This window comes from Bubalus kerabau, chromosome 3, assembly GCF_029407905.1.
Source record: "Bubalus kerabau isolate K-KA32 ecotype Philippines breed swamp buffalo chromosome 3, PCC_UOA_SB_1v2, whole genome shotgun sequence".
NCBI classification, from domain to species: Eukaryota; Metazoa; Chordata; class Mammalia; order Artiodactyla; family Bovidae; genus Bubalus; species Bubalus kerabau.
In genome coordinates, this window is record NC_073626.1 from 139969083 (window position 1) to 139987373 (window position 18291).

The 18291-nt window shown below is 37.0% G+C and overlaps 1 protein-coding gene and 1 pseudogene across 3 annotated transcripts in view; one reads left to right on the top strand and one right to left on the bottom strand.

Moving 5' to 3' along the window:
• The window catches only part of LOC129646596 (MOB-like protein phocein), a 43313-nt gene extending 31644 nt beyond the window's left edge, over nt 1-11669 (top strand). For all 3 annotated transcript variants that reach the window (XM_055573009.1, XM_055573006.1, XM_055573007.1), the window contains 3 exons: nt 9587-9666; nt 11027-11138; nt 11263-11669. In XM_055573009.1, the coding sequence (XP_055428984.1) occupies nt 9587-9666; nt 11027-11138; nt 11263-11394 (324 nt within the window). In that variant the 3' untranslated portion in view covers nt 11395-11669. The remainder of the gene's footprint in view (nt 1-9586; nt 9667-11026; nt 11139-11262) is intronic.
• Nucleotides 7331-7790, bottom strand: LOC129647995 (40S ribosomal protein S15a-like; annotated as a pseudogene).
• Nucleotides 11670-18291: the final 6622 nt, after the last annotated feature.

An 18291-nucleotide genomic window follows, 5' to 3' on the forward strand; every position in this document is an offset into this window, starting at 1 on the left:
CTTATGTTGTACATTTCATTCCTAGGGCTCATTTATTTTGTAACTGGCAGTTTATACCTCTTAATCTTCCTCATCTATTTCATTCATTTCTATCTCCCCTCTGGCAACCACCTTTGTTCTCTATATCTATGACTTCTGTTTTATTTTTTCTTTACTTTTGTTTTTTTAGATTCCACTTATAAGTGAAATCATATGGTATTTGTCTTTCTCTGTCTTGTTTTGTTTTTTAGATTCTACATACAAGTGAAATCATATGGTATTTGCCTTTCTCTGACTTTTTTTCACATAACATAATACCCTCTAGGTCCATCTATGCTTTTGCAAATGGCAAAATTTCAGTTTTATGCCAGTGTGTATACATACCACATCTTCTTTATATGGACACTTAGATTGTTTCCGTATCTTTGTTGTCATTGTTGTTTAGTCACTGTTGTGTCTGACTCTTATGACTCCATGGACTGTAGCCTACCAGGTTCCTCTGTCCGTGGGATTTCCCAGGCAGGAATACTGGAGTGGGTTGCCACGTCCTTCTCTAGGTGATCTTCCCGACTCAGAGATCAAACCTGCATCTCCTGCATGGTCAGGTGAATTCTTTACCACTGAGCCATCAGAGAAGCCCTGCTTCCATATCTTGGCTACTGTAAATAATGCGTCAGTGAACATGGGCATGCATGTATCTGTTTGATTAGTGTTTTTGTTTCTTTGGGCAGGTACACAGGAGTAAAATTGCTGGGTTGTATGGCAGTTTCTATTTTTCAGTTTTTAGGAACCGCTGTACTGTTTTCCATAGTGGTTGTACCAGTTTACATTCTGTCCAGCAGTGCAGGAGGGTTCCCATATCTCCTCAACAGTACTTATTTTTTGTCCTTTTTTGGGGGGGTGGGCCATATTGCACAGCATGTGGGATCTCAGTTCCCCAAGCAGGGATTGAACTCGTGCCCCCTGTAGTGGAAGCGCAGATTCTTAACCACTGGACTGCCAGGGAAGTCCTTGTTTTTTTGATGGTAATCTTTTTGACAAATATGAGGTAGTATCTCATTCTGGTTTGATTTGTATTTCCTTGATAATTAGTGATGTTGAGCATCTTTACATATGTCTGTTGGCCATCTGTATGTCTTCTTTTGAGAAAATGTGTATTCAGGTCTTCTGCCCATTTTTTAACCTGATTTTCAAAGAGTGTACCCTTTTTTTGTTCTAGAAGTTTTATGGTTTCCCATCTGACATTTAAATCTTAAATCCATTTTGAGTTTATTTTTGTGTATGGTGTAAGTAATCCAGGTTGACTCTTTTGCATGTAGCTGTCCAATTTTCCCAGCACCCTTTATTGAAGAGACTTTCTTTATCCCAGTGTATATACATTGCCTCTTTTGTTATAGACAACTGACCATGTAAGTGGGGTTTATTTCTAGGCTCTCTATTCTCTTCCCTATGTATCTGTTTTTGTGCCAGTACCATACTGTTTTGATTACTATAGCTTTGTAGTATAGTTTCAAATCAGGCACTTGGTATCTCCAGCTTTGTCGTTACTTCTTAAGATTGTTTTGGATATGTGGGGTCTTCTGTATTTCCATACAAATTTTAGAATTATTTGTTTTAGTTCTGTTAAAAATGCCATAAGTATTTTCATATGGATTGCATTGAGTATGTAGATTGCCTTGGGAAGTACCGTCACTTTAACAGTATTAATTCTTCCAATCCGTGAACATGGTATATCTTTCCATTTGTTTGTATGGTATCATTTCTTGTAACTGGACAATTAAATTGGCTAGAACTTAACGATTCATTGACTAGGACATAATAACACCTGTCATATCGTGTTGATATCTAATGTGTAATGGACGAAATACACTTGTTTAGATATTTTGGTTTAGTTTTAATTTCTTTTTGTAAGAATAACTCTTGGTGATTACTAGTTGATACTAATTGATTACTAGATTACTAGTCTATCAAATAGAAATGTTGAGTTTTATAGGTCAGTGTTTTTTTCCTACATTAATATTTCTTACTATTTATTTGAAAGTGAAGTCGCTCAGTCATGTCCGACCCTCAGCGACCCCATGGACTGCAGCCTTCCAGGCTCCTCCATCCATGGGATTTTCCAGGCAGGAGTACTGGAGTAGGGTGCCATTATTTGAAACCCACCATAATGATTTTCCTTCCACAATTGGTCTTATTGAAACCCAGCATAATGATTTTCCTTCCATAATTGGTCTTATTGAAAATCTCATTCATGTTGTTTTTTCCTTATTTTGCTTTTGTTAAGGTGAGGGTATAGGAAGTTGCAATTGTTTATAGAACATTTTTTGTTTTAAATTTATGTCATCTGACATGTAGTACACATTCAGTTTTCCTTAGTTGTCTCAAAAATGTCCTTTATAACTGGTTTGCTTAAAAATATGCATTGCATTTCCCTTGATCTGCCTTCCCTTTTAATCTGTGGTAATTAGTTTTTACATGACATTGACTCACTGAAAATAACTGAGTTAGCCCTGTGCTGTAAGATTATAGACCTTTGATTATTATATTGACAGACCACTAAAGCTTAAACCCAGTTAATTCTTTAGTTGGAAAATCAATATTTGATGCCCTTTTGTTTGAAAAGGTTAATTCTCCAAAATAAGAAGTATCTGATACCTATCTAAGCTAGTAGTACTTATTTTTCAATATTGACTTCACGCATGATACTACTTTTTTTTTAGTTAATAAGTTGAAGCAATATTAAGATTGTGTATCATTCTGTATCTGGGGAAATCATAGCAGTTTCATTGATAATTCACTGGAATTGACTCCATAGCATAGTACATGATGTGATCATTCCTATTAGAAAATTGAATCCAAAAAGCTAGTGTCATTTTGGCAATAGTAAAGATGGATTACTCTCACTTTAATGTGGGAAAGCCATCCAGTGTGTCTTGTATTGTGAGACACATATATACCAAGTCATTACTACATCCACTTTTTCTTTGTTGCTGTTGTTTAGTTGTGTTCAACTTTTTTGAGGAGGACTAGAGGAGGAGCCTGTGAGGCTCCTCTGTCAATGGGATTTCCCAGTCAAGAATAATAGAGTGGATTGCCATTTCTTTATCCAGGGGATATTCCCGACCCAGGGATTGAACCTGTGTCTCTTGCATTGGCAGGCAGATTCTTTATCACTGAGCCACCAGGGAAATTTTTTTCTTGAGTTATGTTAAATGTAAGATAGAATAATCATCAGAATTATATCCTGTGAGTGAATCTTGAAAGTGCAACACTGCTTGCTGAGGACCAGCTCCACTGGATTTTCCACGTTTCAAGGGATGGTGGTAGTGTATTTTCCAAATGGTAGTTTTGAGGGATGCTACGGCTACTGCTACTGCTAAGTCGCTTCAGTCGTGTCTGACTCTGTACGACCCCATAGACGGCAGCCCACCAGGATCCCCCGTCCCTGGGAGTCTCCAGGCAAGAACACTGGAGTGGGTTGCCATTTCCTTCTCCAGTGCATGAAAGTGAAAAGTGAAAGTGAAGTTGCTCAGTCATGTCCTACTCTTAGCGACTCCATGGACTGCAGCCTACCAGGCTCCTCTGTCCATGAGATTTTCCAGGCAAGAGTATTTGAGGGATGGGATTATTGTAAAAATACAAACAAAAGAAAATCTTGAGAGGACACTTTCTGAATCCTTTCTAAATAATTGTACGTAGTTAGAAAATAATAGCAACAGAGATTAGTAGCTAAGAAAGGTGCTCTTACGAATTAAAAGCACTGGCAGATTCTGAAGTGGAAGAGGCGCAGAGTACTCAGCAACAGTGATGATTTACTCAAGGTCCTTCAAAATTACAGAGAGGCATTGCAGCAAATAGAGTTAACTATAAAACAGTGATTATAAGCAATGACGATTATAACTTGTTATTATCCATTAGTCCTTTCAGTCATATGCAGATTGTGATTACTTACAGTAGCATTATAAATATATATTTGGTAAAATATAATTTATAAAAGTTTGAACATGTTACTTACTATTTGTAACATACTGTTTTGGCCATATTTTGCCAAATGTTTGCTGTTGTATATGATGCAGAGTAGGATCAGTTAATTGAGAATTAATTGGAGGAGATGGATGGAGGCAGCTAAATTAAAGCAAAACTCTTCCTCTAATTCCAAAAAGAAAAAATTCAGAAATCAATTAAATATCTAAAGTTATGCTGTTTGAAACAGTAGCCATAAAACGTGTGGCTGTGGAGCACTTAATGTGGGTAGTCTAAATTGAGATGTTCTTTAAGTATAAAATACATACTGATTTCAAATATTTAGTACAAAGGGACAATGTAAAATATCTCATTGAGAGTTAACTGGATAACTACATACAAAATAATGAATTTAGACCCCCTACCTCACACCGTATACAGAAATTAGCTCACAATGGAAATCAAACACCTAAATGTAAGAGCTAAAACTGTAAAACTCTTGGGGGAAAAAATAAGTATAAATTTTCATGACCTTGGACTAGGCAGTGATTTCTTAGATATGACACCAAAAGCTCAGTGGTGGAAGAAGATATGTAAGTCAGATTTCATAGAAAATAAAAATGGTTGTGCTTTAAAGGACACTTGTCAAGAAAATGAAAAGACAATGTACATAACTAGAGAAAATATTTTTGTAAATTATATCTCTGTTAAGGGTCTGGTGTCCAGAATATATAAAGAGCTATTACAAAACAGCTAAAAGACAGCTTAATATTAAAATGAGCAAAGAATTTTTTTTTTCTGCTTGCTCAGTGCAGCTTATAGGATCTTAGTTTTTGAACCAGGGATTGAACCCATGCCCATGGCATTGAAAGCATGGAGTCCTAACTACTGGACTGCCAGGCAAGTCCCTAAAATGAACAAAGGATTTGAATGGCTATTTCTCTAAAGAAATATACAAATGGTCAGTAAGTACATGAAAAGGGGTTCATCATCATTAGTAATTAGGCTAAATGCATATCAAAACCACATGAGAATGGAGAAATAAAAATGTGATGGATATAAATACATACAATGGAATATTATTCAGCCATAAAAGGGAGTGAAGTTCTGATATATGCTGTATGTAGCATGAATGAACCTGAAGGACATTATGCTGAGTGAACTAAGCCAGACACAAAAGTACAGTTATGGTATGATTTCTCTTATATGATATATCTAGAAAGGACAAATTCATAGAGCCTGAAAGTAGATTAGAAGTTGTCAGGGCTGGGGATTGGGAATGTGGGGAAATTACTACTTAAATGGTTATAGTTTCTATTTGGAATGAGGAAAAACCTTTGGTTTAAAACAGATAGTATAGATGGCTGCACAATAGTGAATGTAACTAATGCCACTGAACTGTACGTTTAAAAATGTTTAAAATGGAATGGGAATTCCCTGGTGGTCCAGTGGTTAGGACTCTATACTTCCATTACAGAGGGCATGAGTTCAATCTCTGGTTGAGGAACTGAGATCCCATATGCCCATACGTGGCACTGCCAAAAATAAAGGTTAAAATGGCAAATTTTACATTTTACCACAGGTTTTTCAAAGTGGAAAAAAGATCCACCCCTACAATGACATACACTTTACCCGCTGAAATGACTAGAATAATAAGTATTGGCCAGGATGTGAAGAAGATGGAACCCTTATACATAGACAATGGATTTGTAAAATACTGGGTTTGAAAACAGTTTGAAAGTTCCTCAAAATAACAGGTATATAGAGTTACTATACGGCTTACCAATTCTACTTACTCCTAGGTTTATACTCAAATGAAAAACGTAGATCCAGACAATACTTGTGCACCAGTAAAGCTCACAGTTACGTGAATCACAATATCCCAAAATGGAAACATCCAAATTTCCATCAACTGATGAGTAAATACACAACATGTGGTATATGTATATAATGGAATATTATTTAGCCTTAAAAAAGAATGAAGTCTGTAGAGGGAGAAACATTTTCAAGTATTTTGTATATATTAAAAGCCAAGTCTAAAAATGTTTTGAATTAAGAAAATAATGAGTACTGATTCATGCTGCACTATTCGTGAGCCTTGAAAACATGCTGAATGACACAAAAGTCCACATTCTATTCCATTTTTAGGAAGTATTCAGAATAGGTAATTTCAGAGAAGATAGAAGGTAGATCAGTTGTTTAGGATTAAGGGGAAGAGAGAAGAAGTGACTGCTAATTAGTATTGGGTTTCTTTTGGGGGTGATGAAAATGATATGGAATGTAGTTGATAATGGTTACATAATTTTGTGAATATACTAAAAACTACTGAATTTTACACTTTAAAAGAGATTTTGTGGTATGTGAATTATATCTTATCTTTAAAATATCCCTGTTCTCCTGGGAACAGGCCCCTAAAAGGAGAAACAAAGCACATACACTACTTGGACTTTTTTGTGACCTTAAGGGAGAAGCAGTGACCTGAGCACAGAAATTCTACCTCGTGACCTGGCATCTTGGAATGTATGTGGGGAGAGTCTTAGCAGATTTTAAGACTCTTCAGGGACTTTCTGTATATCCTCATGAATCAGGAAAATAGATTTCTTTCTTTTTGTCCACCATATTCAAGAGTCAACATGTTATACTTTTGACTCTGCTGTGAGTCTTTAGGCATGTCTTTAATTCATTGCTTCAGTTTTCTCATCTGCAAAGTGGGAAACATAACCTACCTTGTAGGGTTGTTGTGAAGAATAAATAAGAGTTAATACATATAAAGGCTTTAAACAGTGTCCAGAGCTTAGTAGGTGCTATGTACGCCTTGGCTATTATCATCATAGCATCTCCATTAAATCTTTCTCCTTTCCCAGTGCTATTTAAGCTGTGTTAGCAGTCAGGTCAGACTCTGCAGAATAGCTTCCTAATTTATTTCCTTATTCTAAATCCACATCTCCTCCAGTGCATCACTTGAATCTTTGAAAAGTCTACCTTTGATCTTGTCCCTGTCTTATTCAGTGGTCTGTAGAGTTCATCAAATAAAGTCTAAACCTCTTCTAAAAAAAACCACACAGAAGCTTATTAGCAATTTTTCTATCAATTATGTTAAAATGATAATTTTGGCTATATGGAGTTAAATAAAATATATCATTAAAATTAATTTCACCTATTTTTTTTTACCTATTTAATGTGGATACTGGAATATTTAAATTAAATATGTAGCTTGCATTGTATTTCCATACTGACTTAATGGTACATCCAAGTGACCAATATGAATGAGAATTACAATGACTTGGGATGTTTGTCTTTGACCAAATCACCTTGTAATCATATATATGGATAAAGATACTTTTTTCAATAAATACTGCACTTGTTACTGTTTTAGGCAGAGAGTCTACTAGCCATAAAATTCCTGTGGATGTACATTTTTTTTCCTCTGAGGCATTTTATTCGTATGCATTACATCGCTGGAAAAGAATCCAAGGATTTTCTCTCCTGTGTGTTTCTGTCTTGCTTCTTCATGGTCCATGATGCCAGCCGAGGTTGTCAGTGCAGTGAAACCAAACTGACGGGACGGGCGCAGGTTACTCTGCCATTCTTCTAGATCTTTGAGTTGCACATCAAATCTGAGGCTGATCGCTCCACACTTATTTAGCCTGCCTGTGAGGTTTACAACAATTTTCCCAGCCCTGTTATTGTCGATAATTTCAAATTCTCCAGTGTAACCATGCTTCATCATCACAGTTAGAATCCTGACTGTGACTTTGAAGCACCTGGTATTAGCCTCTCCTTTTGGTATTATTCATACTCTTGAGAGCATCAGTCAGGACATACATGCGCACCATTACGGTGGCATGGAGAGATGGCTGAAAGAGGATGTACCTTTTTTTTTGGTTTAGATTCATCTGTATTTGCCATGTACTATACTTAGCTGTGTTGAGTAGTTACTGCCCTGTTGAGTAGTTACTGCATTTTAAAATGTAACTGATAAATGCTGCACTATTTGTGAGTAACCAATTTCATTCTCAGCACTTGAAAAATATTCTAATTACCGAGTAGAATTAGAGTCATTTTTCTTTGTTTCTCTAGTCTTATTTGTTTCTTTTTGGTTCCCTGGTTCACTCTATGTCTTCATTTCTTTTGATTCTTCTCACTCCCTGCCCTCAGAAGAACTGAATGAGAATAATTACTCTGCAGTTTTATCTTTCCTTTGATTTGCTGTGAGACAAATCAGCTTTATTTTCTGTTAAATGGAATAGAGTAATACAGGTTTATTAAAATATAAAGAAACTTCAGATTGCAAAGGAGGTTCAGGGAGAAAAATTTTTATAGAACTACTAGATTGGAATTAGGGTACCAGCAACATAGTAAGGCATACTTTTTCAGTTCAGTTCAGTTCAGTCGCTCAGTCGTGTCCGACTCTTTGCGAACCCATGAATCGCAGCACACCAGGCTTCCCTGTCCATCACCAACTCCGGAGTTCATTCAAACTCACATCCATCGAGTTGGTAATGCCATCCAGCCATCTCATTCTCTGTTGTCCCCTTTTCCTCCTGCCCTCGATCCCTCCCAGCATCAGAGTCTTTTCCAATGAATCAACTCTTCGCATGAGGTGGCCAAAGTATTGGAGTTTCAGCCTCAGCATCGGTCCTTCCAATGAACACCCAGGACTGATCTCCTTTAGAATGGCCTGGTTGGATCTCCTTGCAGTCCAAGGGACTCTCAAGAGTCTAGATTGGAATTAGGGTACCAGCAACATAGTAAGGCATACTTTTTAGGATGTAAGAAGACAGTGATCTTTGGAGGTATTTGTGAAGAAGAAGGCTGCTGGGCCACTTGGTAAAGTATAAACCAGTGGACTAGGAGTCAGTATATCTGGGTTATGGTTTTTAAATCCTTCTTCCTAACTATGTCATCTAGTAGAAATCATTGACCAAAAGTCAAGGGTAGTCCCTGTTGCTGTGCATCATTCTTCAGGTGTTATCTCTCTCATCCTTTAGAGTTGGGATATTTGCACGGTTGTTTACTTGAATCTCTGTTGTACAGAGTCCCCCTCTTCTTAGCATGCCTGAATAAGACTTTCCTAAGTTGGTCTGCTTGTTTTGAGGAATTCCTTATCCTTGCCTATAGATCTTTTTGTTTTATTTTGTTTTTTATATCTGCACTGTGCAGCTTGTGGGATCTTAGTTCATTGACCAGAGATTGAACCTGGGCCCTCAGCAGTGAGAGTGTGGAGTCCTAACCAGTGGACAGCCAGGGAGTTCCCATAGATTTTTAAGTTCTGCTAAGAATCCTGTGCATCGTTTACAAACTGACCAGTTTCCTCATTTGTAAAGGCAGAGAGTTAGATTAGATAATCAGGTGTTCTTCCTAACTCGACGGAAGCATTGTTTTCATCTAGGTACAATACTGAGAGTGAGAAATTGGGAGACTGATTCACTTATTTACTATAAGCTGGGTATTATAGTTGAAGGGGATAATAAAGCCTTATTTATTGACATAACATTGAATTTTACAGTCATTCTGATATTGTAAGGAACATTTCCTTAGAATATGCTTGGAGGTTTTGGATTAAGACACCTATCGAATAAATATACCTAATTTTAGAGGTAGAACTCATTGTTTATGCATTTTTATATCCTTTCTTTTATAGTGTCCTGCTATAGACTACACTAGACACACACTTGATGGTGCTGCATGTCTTCTGAATAGCAATAAATATTTTCCCAGCAGGTAAATAAAACCTTTAAATGTGGTATTAAACTATTTGGATTTAAAGACTGATGTTTTTAAAACTAAAACTAGTTTGCTCATTAATGCATTGTATTCTGTAAACTTTATTTTTTATCTGTTGTGTATTTGACTTGTCCAGAATTATTCATGTTTTGAAATTAAGATTGTGATTAAAGGCATCAGGGCTCAGCTCCCAAAGCTCACTGGCAGTTCAGTCATGGGTCGTTCCTGCTGCTGTGTGTCATTTTCCAGGGCTCTCCCTCTCAAGCTTCAGGGTTGGGATATTTACACACTTGCTTACTTGACACTTTGGTAGAGTGAGCATCCCCTAGACAGCATGCTAAAGAGCAGACTTGCCTAAGTTGGACTGCTTATTTTTTTTTTTTTAAGTATGTTCTATGTATTTCCAGCCTGTTTTTTTTAAGTGAAGTACAGTTGATTTACAGTGTTGTGTTAGTTACTGCTGTACAGTGAAGTGACTCAGTTTATATATATATATACACACACACACACACACACACTCTTTTTCATATTCTTTTCCATTGTGGTTTATCACAGGATTCTGAATATAGTTCCCTTGTGCCATGCAGTAGGACCTCATTGTTTATCCATTCTATATATATCAGTTTGCATCTGTTATTCCCAAACTCCCACTCCATCCCTCTCCAGTCCTCCTCCCCCTTAGTCTGTTCTCTATTGGACTGATAATTTTTGAAGGAGTCCTTATCCTTGCTTTTAGATGTTTAAGATCGGGGAGGAAGCCTGTGCATAACTGTAATATATTATTGGTGAGGTTTGTGACTGGTCTTTTATTCTCTTAAGATATTTGTTACCGAGTGGATAGATTTGGAGACTTTTTCACCTAAATATCACTGACTTCAAAGAGCTCACATAAAATATGTAAAAAATAATGGGTTTTGCCTTAGTATCCTGTATATATTTAAAGAAAGAAAACAAATAGGCAGTTTTTATTTCTCATACACACATTAAAAAATTGAGTTCTATAGAATAAAATGACAATTCCTTTTAGTAGTTTTAATTTGCTCTAGTGGACAGAGTGTAAATATCAAAAACATGTTTTTAGTAAGTTTTGCCAAGGTTTGTTTTAGTTGCATTGAACTTTAACAAAGTCTCAGAATTATAATTCTGAATTTCTTGGGCCCTATGGTTAGGCAGTGAAGTTAGGAGTGAAGAACAAGAGTTTTGGTCTTGCCCTTGCCACTTACTAGCACTGTGAACTGGACTGGTCACTTATTTTCTCTGATGTCAGTTTCTGCTCTTGTGAATTGAGAAGATTGGACTATATTGTTCCTAAGATCTGTCTAGCTCTATGAATCTATGATTTCTTTTCTATTTCTAGAGTTAGCATAAAGGAATCATCTGTAGCAAAACTAGGATCAGTATGCCGTAGGATTTACAGAATATTTTCACATGCTTATTTTCATCACCGGCAGATATTTGATGAATATGAAGTAAGTATATTTTACTAATTGTCCTGATACATTCTTATGAGAATGACAATAATATATGTTGGTATATGTCTCATTTATTTGGTTTTGAGTAGTAAGTTGAAATAAGTTTTTTTTCTCTCTACAGAATGAAACATTTTTGTGTCATCGGTTTACTAAATTTGTGATGAAATATAATTTGATGTCCAAGGATAACCTGATTGTACCAATTTTAGAAGAAGAAGTTCAGAATTCAGTTTCTGGGGAAAGTGAAGCATGAAGGGAATCATATAGAAAAAAATGTACTGATCACATAATTAACATTAATTATGTACTGTATATATATCATTTTAGACACATCAATCATGTATCCATATTATAGCTTCTTTGTTTAGTATAGGTTTTTGTATGCTGAGTGTTGCCTTTTAAAATGGGAAATACTTTTTAAGTTATTCATGAGCTGTATATTCACTTGTGTGGCACTCATGGTTTTTAAATAAGATTAGTATTATGTTTATAATGCCTGTTAATAAAAGAATTTACAGTTTGGTAAAATTGCTGCTAAACAATCATTGGATCACAATCCTCATCAAATAAACACATCTATAAAAAGATGAGCTTGAGGTTTCACACAAACCATTTATACTAAAGACATAGTAATGTTTTCCTTTGGTTTTATACCTGGGATTCTAGGAAATTCTGTAGCACATAGTTCTATCTTAATAAGTTTTCTAAAATGAGATAAAAGTGTTTTTAAATTCTGTTTATAGTTTTTGATATACATATAATTATGTGTATATCCAAGTATAAATGCAAATAAAGCATCAGTAATACTTAAGTAATCTTACTATGCTACACAAAGTATATTCTAGACCAGCATACTTAGAAAGGGTTTACCTTTCTGCATCAGTGGATAGTTACATACAAGATAGTGATAACAGTAAAGAGTGTAAATGATGTTCCCAGTGGAAACCTGCCCTGTCCTCCCTTCTCTCCATTTCCCTTAACTCCTTCCTCAAACTACATACCTGAGAAGCTTTTCACCAGACTGTGATTTAGTGGTGACCTATACCTATTTATATTTGTATTAATTGCTTACAGATTATACCTCATATTAGCAATTACATTACACTACAGGAAAAAATGTATTGGCATAGGCTCTTGCTTATCTTTGCTTTGCAAAATTGTTCTCACTACTTGGAAAACAGTCCTTGAAATAGTTTGACTAATAATGTTAGTAATATTAATCTTCATATCTAACCATTTAGGCAGCACTTAAATAGAGTTGGAAAATACTATAGTATTTATTTTACACCCCTTCTCCACAAAGTTTATGTTTGAATTATATGGACATGTAAAATTTTTTTGCAGTAATTCACAAGTTCCAAAGGTATTGTTGAATGCTCATACATTTTTTGGACTTGGTTATAATTCAGTGTCTTAAGAAGGATTCAACCATAGATTTTACAGTTGTACCTACTGAATGCAGTTTTCTAACAAAGCACTAGAGGTCTTATTGCTGAGCTGGTTGTAATGAGACACTTAGGTTAAAGAAAATTTGTACATGTAGTGAAGAAAACATTTAAATCCATCTTTTGAACAGAATTAACAAATGAATTTCTTTTTCATTTGAATGAGTTATTTTGAAATGAAGATTAAAATGTAGTATTCTTTTTTTTTTTCAAGTTAGAGGAAATAATTCATACCATACTATAAGTATGTATTGCAAAAATGTGGAAAACAGAAGCATCCTGAGAGTTTGTATATATATTTATGCTTTCTGATCCTGCCAGTATATTTGGCTTTGAACAATGCTATCCCAGCAGCCAGTCATTATTTTGTCCCAATCCACACTCTCTTTAAGAAGTTTTATATTCACAGTGAAAGGAATATTGGCTTTGAAATTATGCATTTATATTAATGTAACTATGAACCAATGGGAATAGTAATTTTTATGCAAACTTGCTAAATATCAAGAAACTAAACCAAGTTAATAAATTATATATAGCAATGTAGCTCTTCTCTCTGTATAAAATTTTCAATGGATTTCTGTTGCTTGACTACTAGTGGACATTTGAACTAAGGCAGTGGCTGGGATTTGGTGATCTGGCTAAGTATTCTGAAACACATTTTGAATAATATGACTTGGTGTTAATGGGGAAATAAAATTTTTTTTTCTTACTCATTCCATCTTCCCTGTACTATGTGTTTGGAATTGATCATAAAAAAAAAAAAAAATACCCCAAAGAAAACATCAGTTTGTAGTCTTGCTTTTGTATTCGTATTGACATTCATATTCTTGCACTGTAAAGTTGAGTCACTGTATCAGGTAAAACAGAAGTGAAACAATTACTGATTTTCCTTAAAAAATTTACAGAATTTTGAAAATTTTGTTCACAGAATTTTGAAAATATAAATGTATATGTGCTGTGTTATGCTGTGTTAGTTGCTCAGTCATGTCCCACTCTCTGCGACCCCATGAACTCTGGCCCACCAGGCTGTTCTGTCCATGGGGTTTCTCCAGGCAGGAAGACTGGAGTGGGTTGCCATGCTGTCCTCCAGGGGATCTTCCCAACCCAGGGATCGAACTGAGGTCTCCTGCATTGTAGGTGGATTCTTTACTGTCTGAGCCACCAGGGAAGTCCATGTACGTGCTTCAGTTCAGTTCAGTCGCTCAGTCGTGTCCGACTCTTTGCGACCCCATGAATTGCAGCACACCAGGCCTCCCTGTCCATCACCATCCCCTGGAGTTCACTCAAATTCACGTCCATCTAGTCGGTGATGCCATCCAGCCATCTCATCCTCTGTCGTCCCCTTCTCCTGCTGCCCCCAATCCCTCCCAGCATCAGAGTCTTTTCCAATGTGTCAACTCTTCGCATGAGGTGGCCAAAGTATTGGAGTTTCAGCTTTAGCATCATTCCTTCCAAAGAACACCCAGGGCTGATCTCCTTTAGGATGGACTGGTTGGATCTCCTTGCAGTCGTATTTAGGTGGTACTAAAAAAACTGATGAGCCCGGCAAACCATTGATTTATAAAGTAATTGTTCTAAGAGGAGGGGAGTAGAAAACTCACAGTTCTGTGTAATAAAGAAGTTAGGCTCCACTTACTGTTTGAATTATACAATATAGATCCAAAAATTAAATTTTTCTTTTCATGAAATTATTTTGACCATATAGTCAACTCATCATTTTTCTCATATCATATCTAAGAAAGTACCTAATTTTTAATAATTTATGTTCCCGTAAGTATTACAGTTCTTTTATGTGTGTCCATTTTCTTCTCTCTGACTTGAGGTATTAAATTTGCATTGAACAGTTTCTCAATTAAATTTAGAATGAATTTTTGTGTTTGGTTGTGTCACATGGCCCGTGGAATCCTAGTTCAGTCCTGACAGGACTGAACCTAGGTCCTCGGCAGTGAAAGCATGGAGTCCCAACCATTGGACCACCAGGGGATTCCCTAAATTTTTAACGAGTTAATATTTTTAATATCAATAAAATTTTAAATCTATGATTAATTGCATTATTAGCAAGAACTGTTAAGGTCTCAAACACGTCTAGTGATGTCAAAATCATTTTAATAGAACTAATTAATTTTTCCCTGGGTACTTTGTTCTATTTTTGCCCAAAGGTTTCCTATTTTATTGTACAGTTAAATGCTACATTTTATATACTTTTATTTTTAAATACTTCTTGAATGTACAAAGGTTTATTGGTGTGGTTCTTCCATGCTAGGCATGAAAGATTCTCATTTTTTGAATACAGCTGATTGTTAACTAAGCAGACACTATGGATATGTATTAGTACAACACATTGAGCAATTTCTTTGAGGTGGTCAAAACATCCAAATGCATTTTCTGAAAAAACAGGCATTATTAGTGTAGGGCACCCTATAAAACCAGATAACTTCCAAGTAAATTCACTAAATGGTTAGATTACTCATCTAAAAGATTTAATTAGAAGCCTTTTAATATTTGGGGATACATGGATATTTTCTGTGGGCTAAAAATTAATTATAGTACTTTGGTTTTTTCTTCTGTTTACATTTCTTTTTATAGTACACAGAGCTTCATATGCAGTGTGAGATTCTAATTAAGCAAAGAGAATACTAAATTTTCATAAAAACAAATTTCCAAAAAAGAAATAACAGCTGACATCCTGAACTTCTATCCATGAAGACAGTATGTCAGTTGTGTTGTGTCAGATAGTGTTTCTATGATTAATTATAGCATCAACATTCAAAATTAGTAAAATACTCATTTTAAAATGAAATCATTTTATCCTGATTTGGACTTCAGCTATAAACCTTGGTAAAAACAGTTTATAATTCCATAAATGGTGTATTTACCTTAAATTTTTTTTTAATTTATTTTTGGTTGCACTGGGTTATTGTTGCTGTGCATGGGCTTTCTCTAGTTGCAGTGGGTGGGGGCTACTTTTCATGGAGGTGCTTGGGCTTCTCATTGTGGTAGCGTCTCGTTGCAGAGCGCAGGCTCTAGGCAGTCGGACTTCAGTAGTCGTAGCACTCTGGATCAGTAGTCGCAGTGTGCAGCCCTCGGGCATGTGGGCTTCAGTGTGCAGCACATAGGCTCAGTAGTTGCGGCACATGGACTCAGTTGCTCTACAGCATGTGGAATCTTCCCAGACCAGGGTTGGAACCTGTGCGCCCTGCACTGGCAGGCAGGTTCCTATCCATTGCTCTGCCAGGTTAGTTCGTCCTTTACCACTTTGTTTTGAATGGACCTCATGAAAGTCTGGAGGAGCCTGGTAGGCTGCAGTCCAAAGAGTCGGACACGACTGAGCAGCTTCACTTTCACTTTCCACTTTCATGCATTGGAGAAGGAAATGGCAACCCACTCCAGTGTTCTTGCCTGGAGAATCCCATGGACGGAGAAGCCTGGTAGGCTGCAGTCCGTGGGGTCGCACAGAGTCAGACACGACTGAAGCGACGCAGCAGCAGCATGAAAGTCTTACTTAAAAATTTTAGTTTGTCACAGATAATAGGATTTTCTCTGACTTTGTATAACAATGTCAGAGGAACATTCTCATTTAACATACTTTATGTAAAATAATTTTCTACATCTTTATAAACATTTGCTAATTTTAGTATTTTTGGTTTTCCTTAGTTATTAGTTAATGAAAGAAAATGTTAATTTCTTTTAAAAAAACAAAACATTTAAAATCTCTTGTTATAAAAATCAAGAGTTATATGAAGCAGGAATGATATTTCTATTGTGCTCCTATTTCCCCTACTTTCCTCAGAGATAGATTGAGGGGAGTCAAAGGAACAAGGCAATCTCCGAGATGAAGAAACACTGGATATAGTCATTATTGCACTAGCAATTACATAGCTGCTTGACCCAATTTCAGAAATTCAATAGAATCTTTTTTTGAGGGTAAATTTTATTTAACTCTCCTAAAAAGTGTGATTTTATTTTAAAACCACGTGTATATTTATAGACAGAAACTGTTCTTGCCTTGATTTGAATTAATATTTAAACCACTTTTAAAAATGTTTGGTGCTTTTAGATTTTTAAACATTTTACAAAACAAGTGCAGATCTTGGATTCTGATGGTTGAGAACCATGTTAGTGGTTATATTAGTTTTCAGTGCTGTAGTAAATAACCACAGACTTAGTGGCTTCAAGAATACAAATTTATTATTCTCTTACAATTCTTGAGGTCAGGAGCTCAAAAGTTTTACTGGGCTAAAATTAAAGTCCCCATTTCTTTCTGGAGGCTCCAGGGGAAATCTGTTCTTTTCCTCTTTTAGCTGCTGGTGGCTGCTGGCATTATTTGGCTTGTGGCCCCATCATTCCCGTCTCTACATCATCTCATTGCCTTCCCTCTGTGGTGATATTTCTCTCCACCTCTCCAAGGAGACTTGTAATTGCATCATTATGCTCACCTGGATATTCCAGGCTAATTTCCCCATCTCAAGATAATCATATTTGCAAAGCCCCTTTTGCCATATAATGTTATCATCTTGAAACAAGTGTGCAAGTATTAGTTGCTTAGTCATGTCCGACTCTTTGAGACCCCATGGACTGTATCCCACCAGGTTCCTCTGCCCGTGGAATTCTCCAGGCAAGAATACTGGAATGGGTAGCCATTCCCTTCTGCAGGGGATCTTCCCAGCCCAGGGAACAAACCTAGGTCTCTTGAATTGCAGGCAGATTCTTTACCATCTGATCCACCAGGGAAGCCCAATGTAATCATCTTAGGGAGCCTTTATTCAGTCTACCATAGTAGTCCTCTTGAATTCACTCTGTTAATCTTAAAAAGTTTTCCATGCTATCAGTTCAGTTCAGTTGCTCAGTCATGTCTGACTCTGTGATCCCATGGACTACAGCACGCCAGTCTTCCCTGACCATCACCAACTCCCGGAGCTTACTCAAACTCATGTCCATAGAGTAGGTGATGCCATCCAACCATCATCCTCTGTTGGAGTAGAAGGATGTGTGCTCAGCTTCTAAGAGGATTCCAAAATTACAACTTGTTGCTGAACAACCACTGGCAGAATGTTGGATCCCACCAAAAAAATATACCCCATGTCCAAGGGCAAAGAAGCCCCAGCAAGATGGTAGGAGGGGTGAAATTGCGTTTAGAGTCAAACCCCATACTTGCCAGAAGGGCTTGTGCACACCAGAACCCAGAGACCCCACCGAGATTAGGCCAGAACTGTGTTTGAGTGTCTCCTGCGGAGGTACAGGTCAGCAGTGAACTGCTGCGGGGGCAGGGGCTCTGGGTGCAGTAGACCTGGGTGTGGCATAAGACCTCTTGGAGGAGGTCGCCATTAACCCCACCAGAGATGCCAGAACTTACACAGGACTGGGGAAACAGACTTTGGAGGGCCCAAACAAAAGCTTGTGTGCACCAGGACCTGGGAGAAAGGGGCAGTGACCCCACAAGAGACTGACCCAGACTTGCCTGTGAGTGTCCAGGAGTCTCTGGTGGAGGCGTGTGTTGGCAGTGGCCTGCTGCAGGGTTGGGGGGCACTGAGTGCAGCAGTGACTGCATGGGACCTTTCAAAGGAGGTCGCCATTATCTTCATTACCTCCACTATAGTTTGGCCTCAGGTCAAACAACAGGGAGGGAACACAGCCCTCCCCATCGACAGAAAATTGGATTGAAGATTTACTGAGCATGGCCCCGCCCATCAGAACAAGACCCAGTT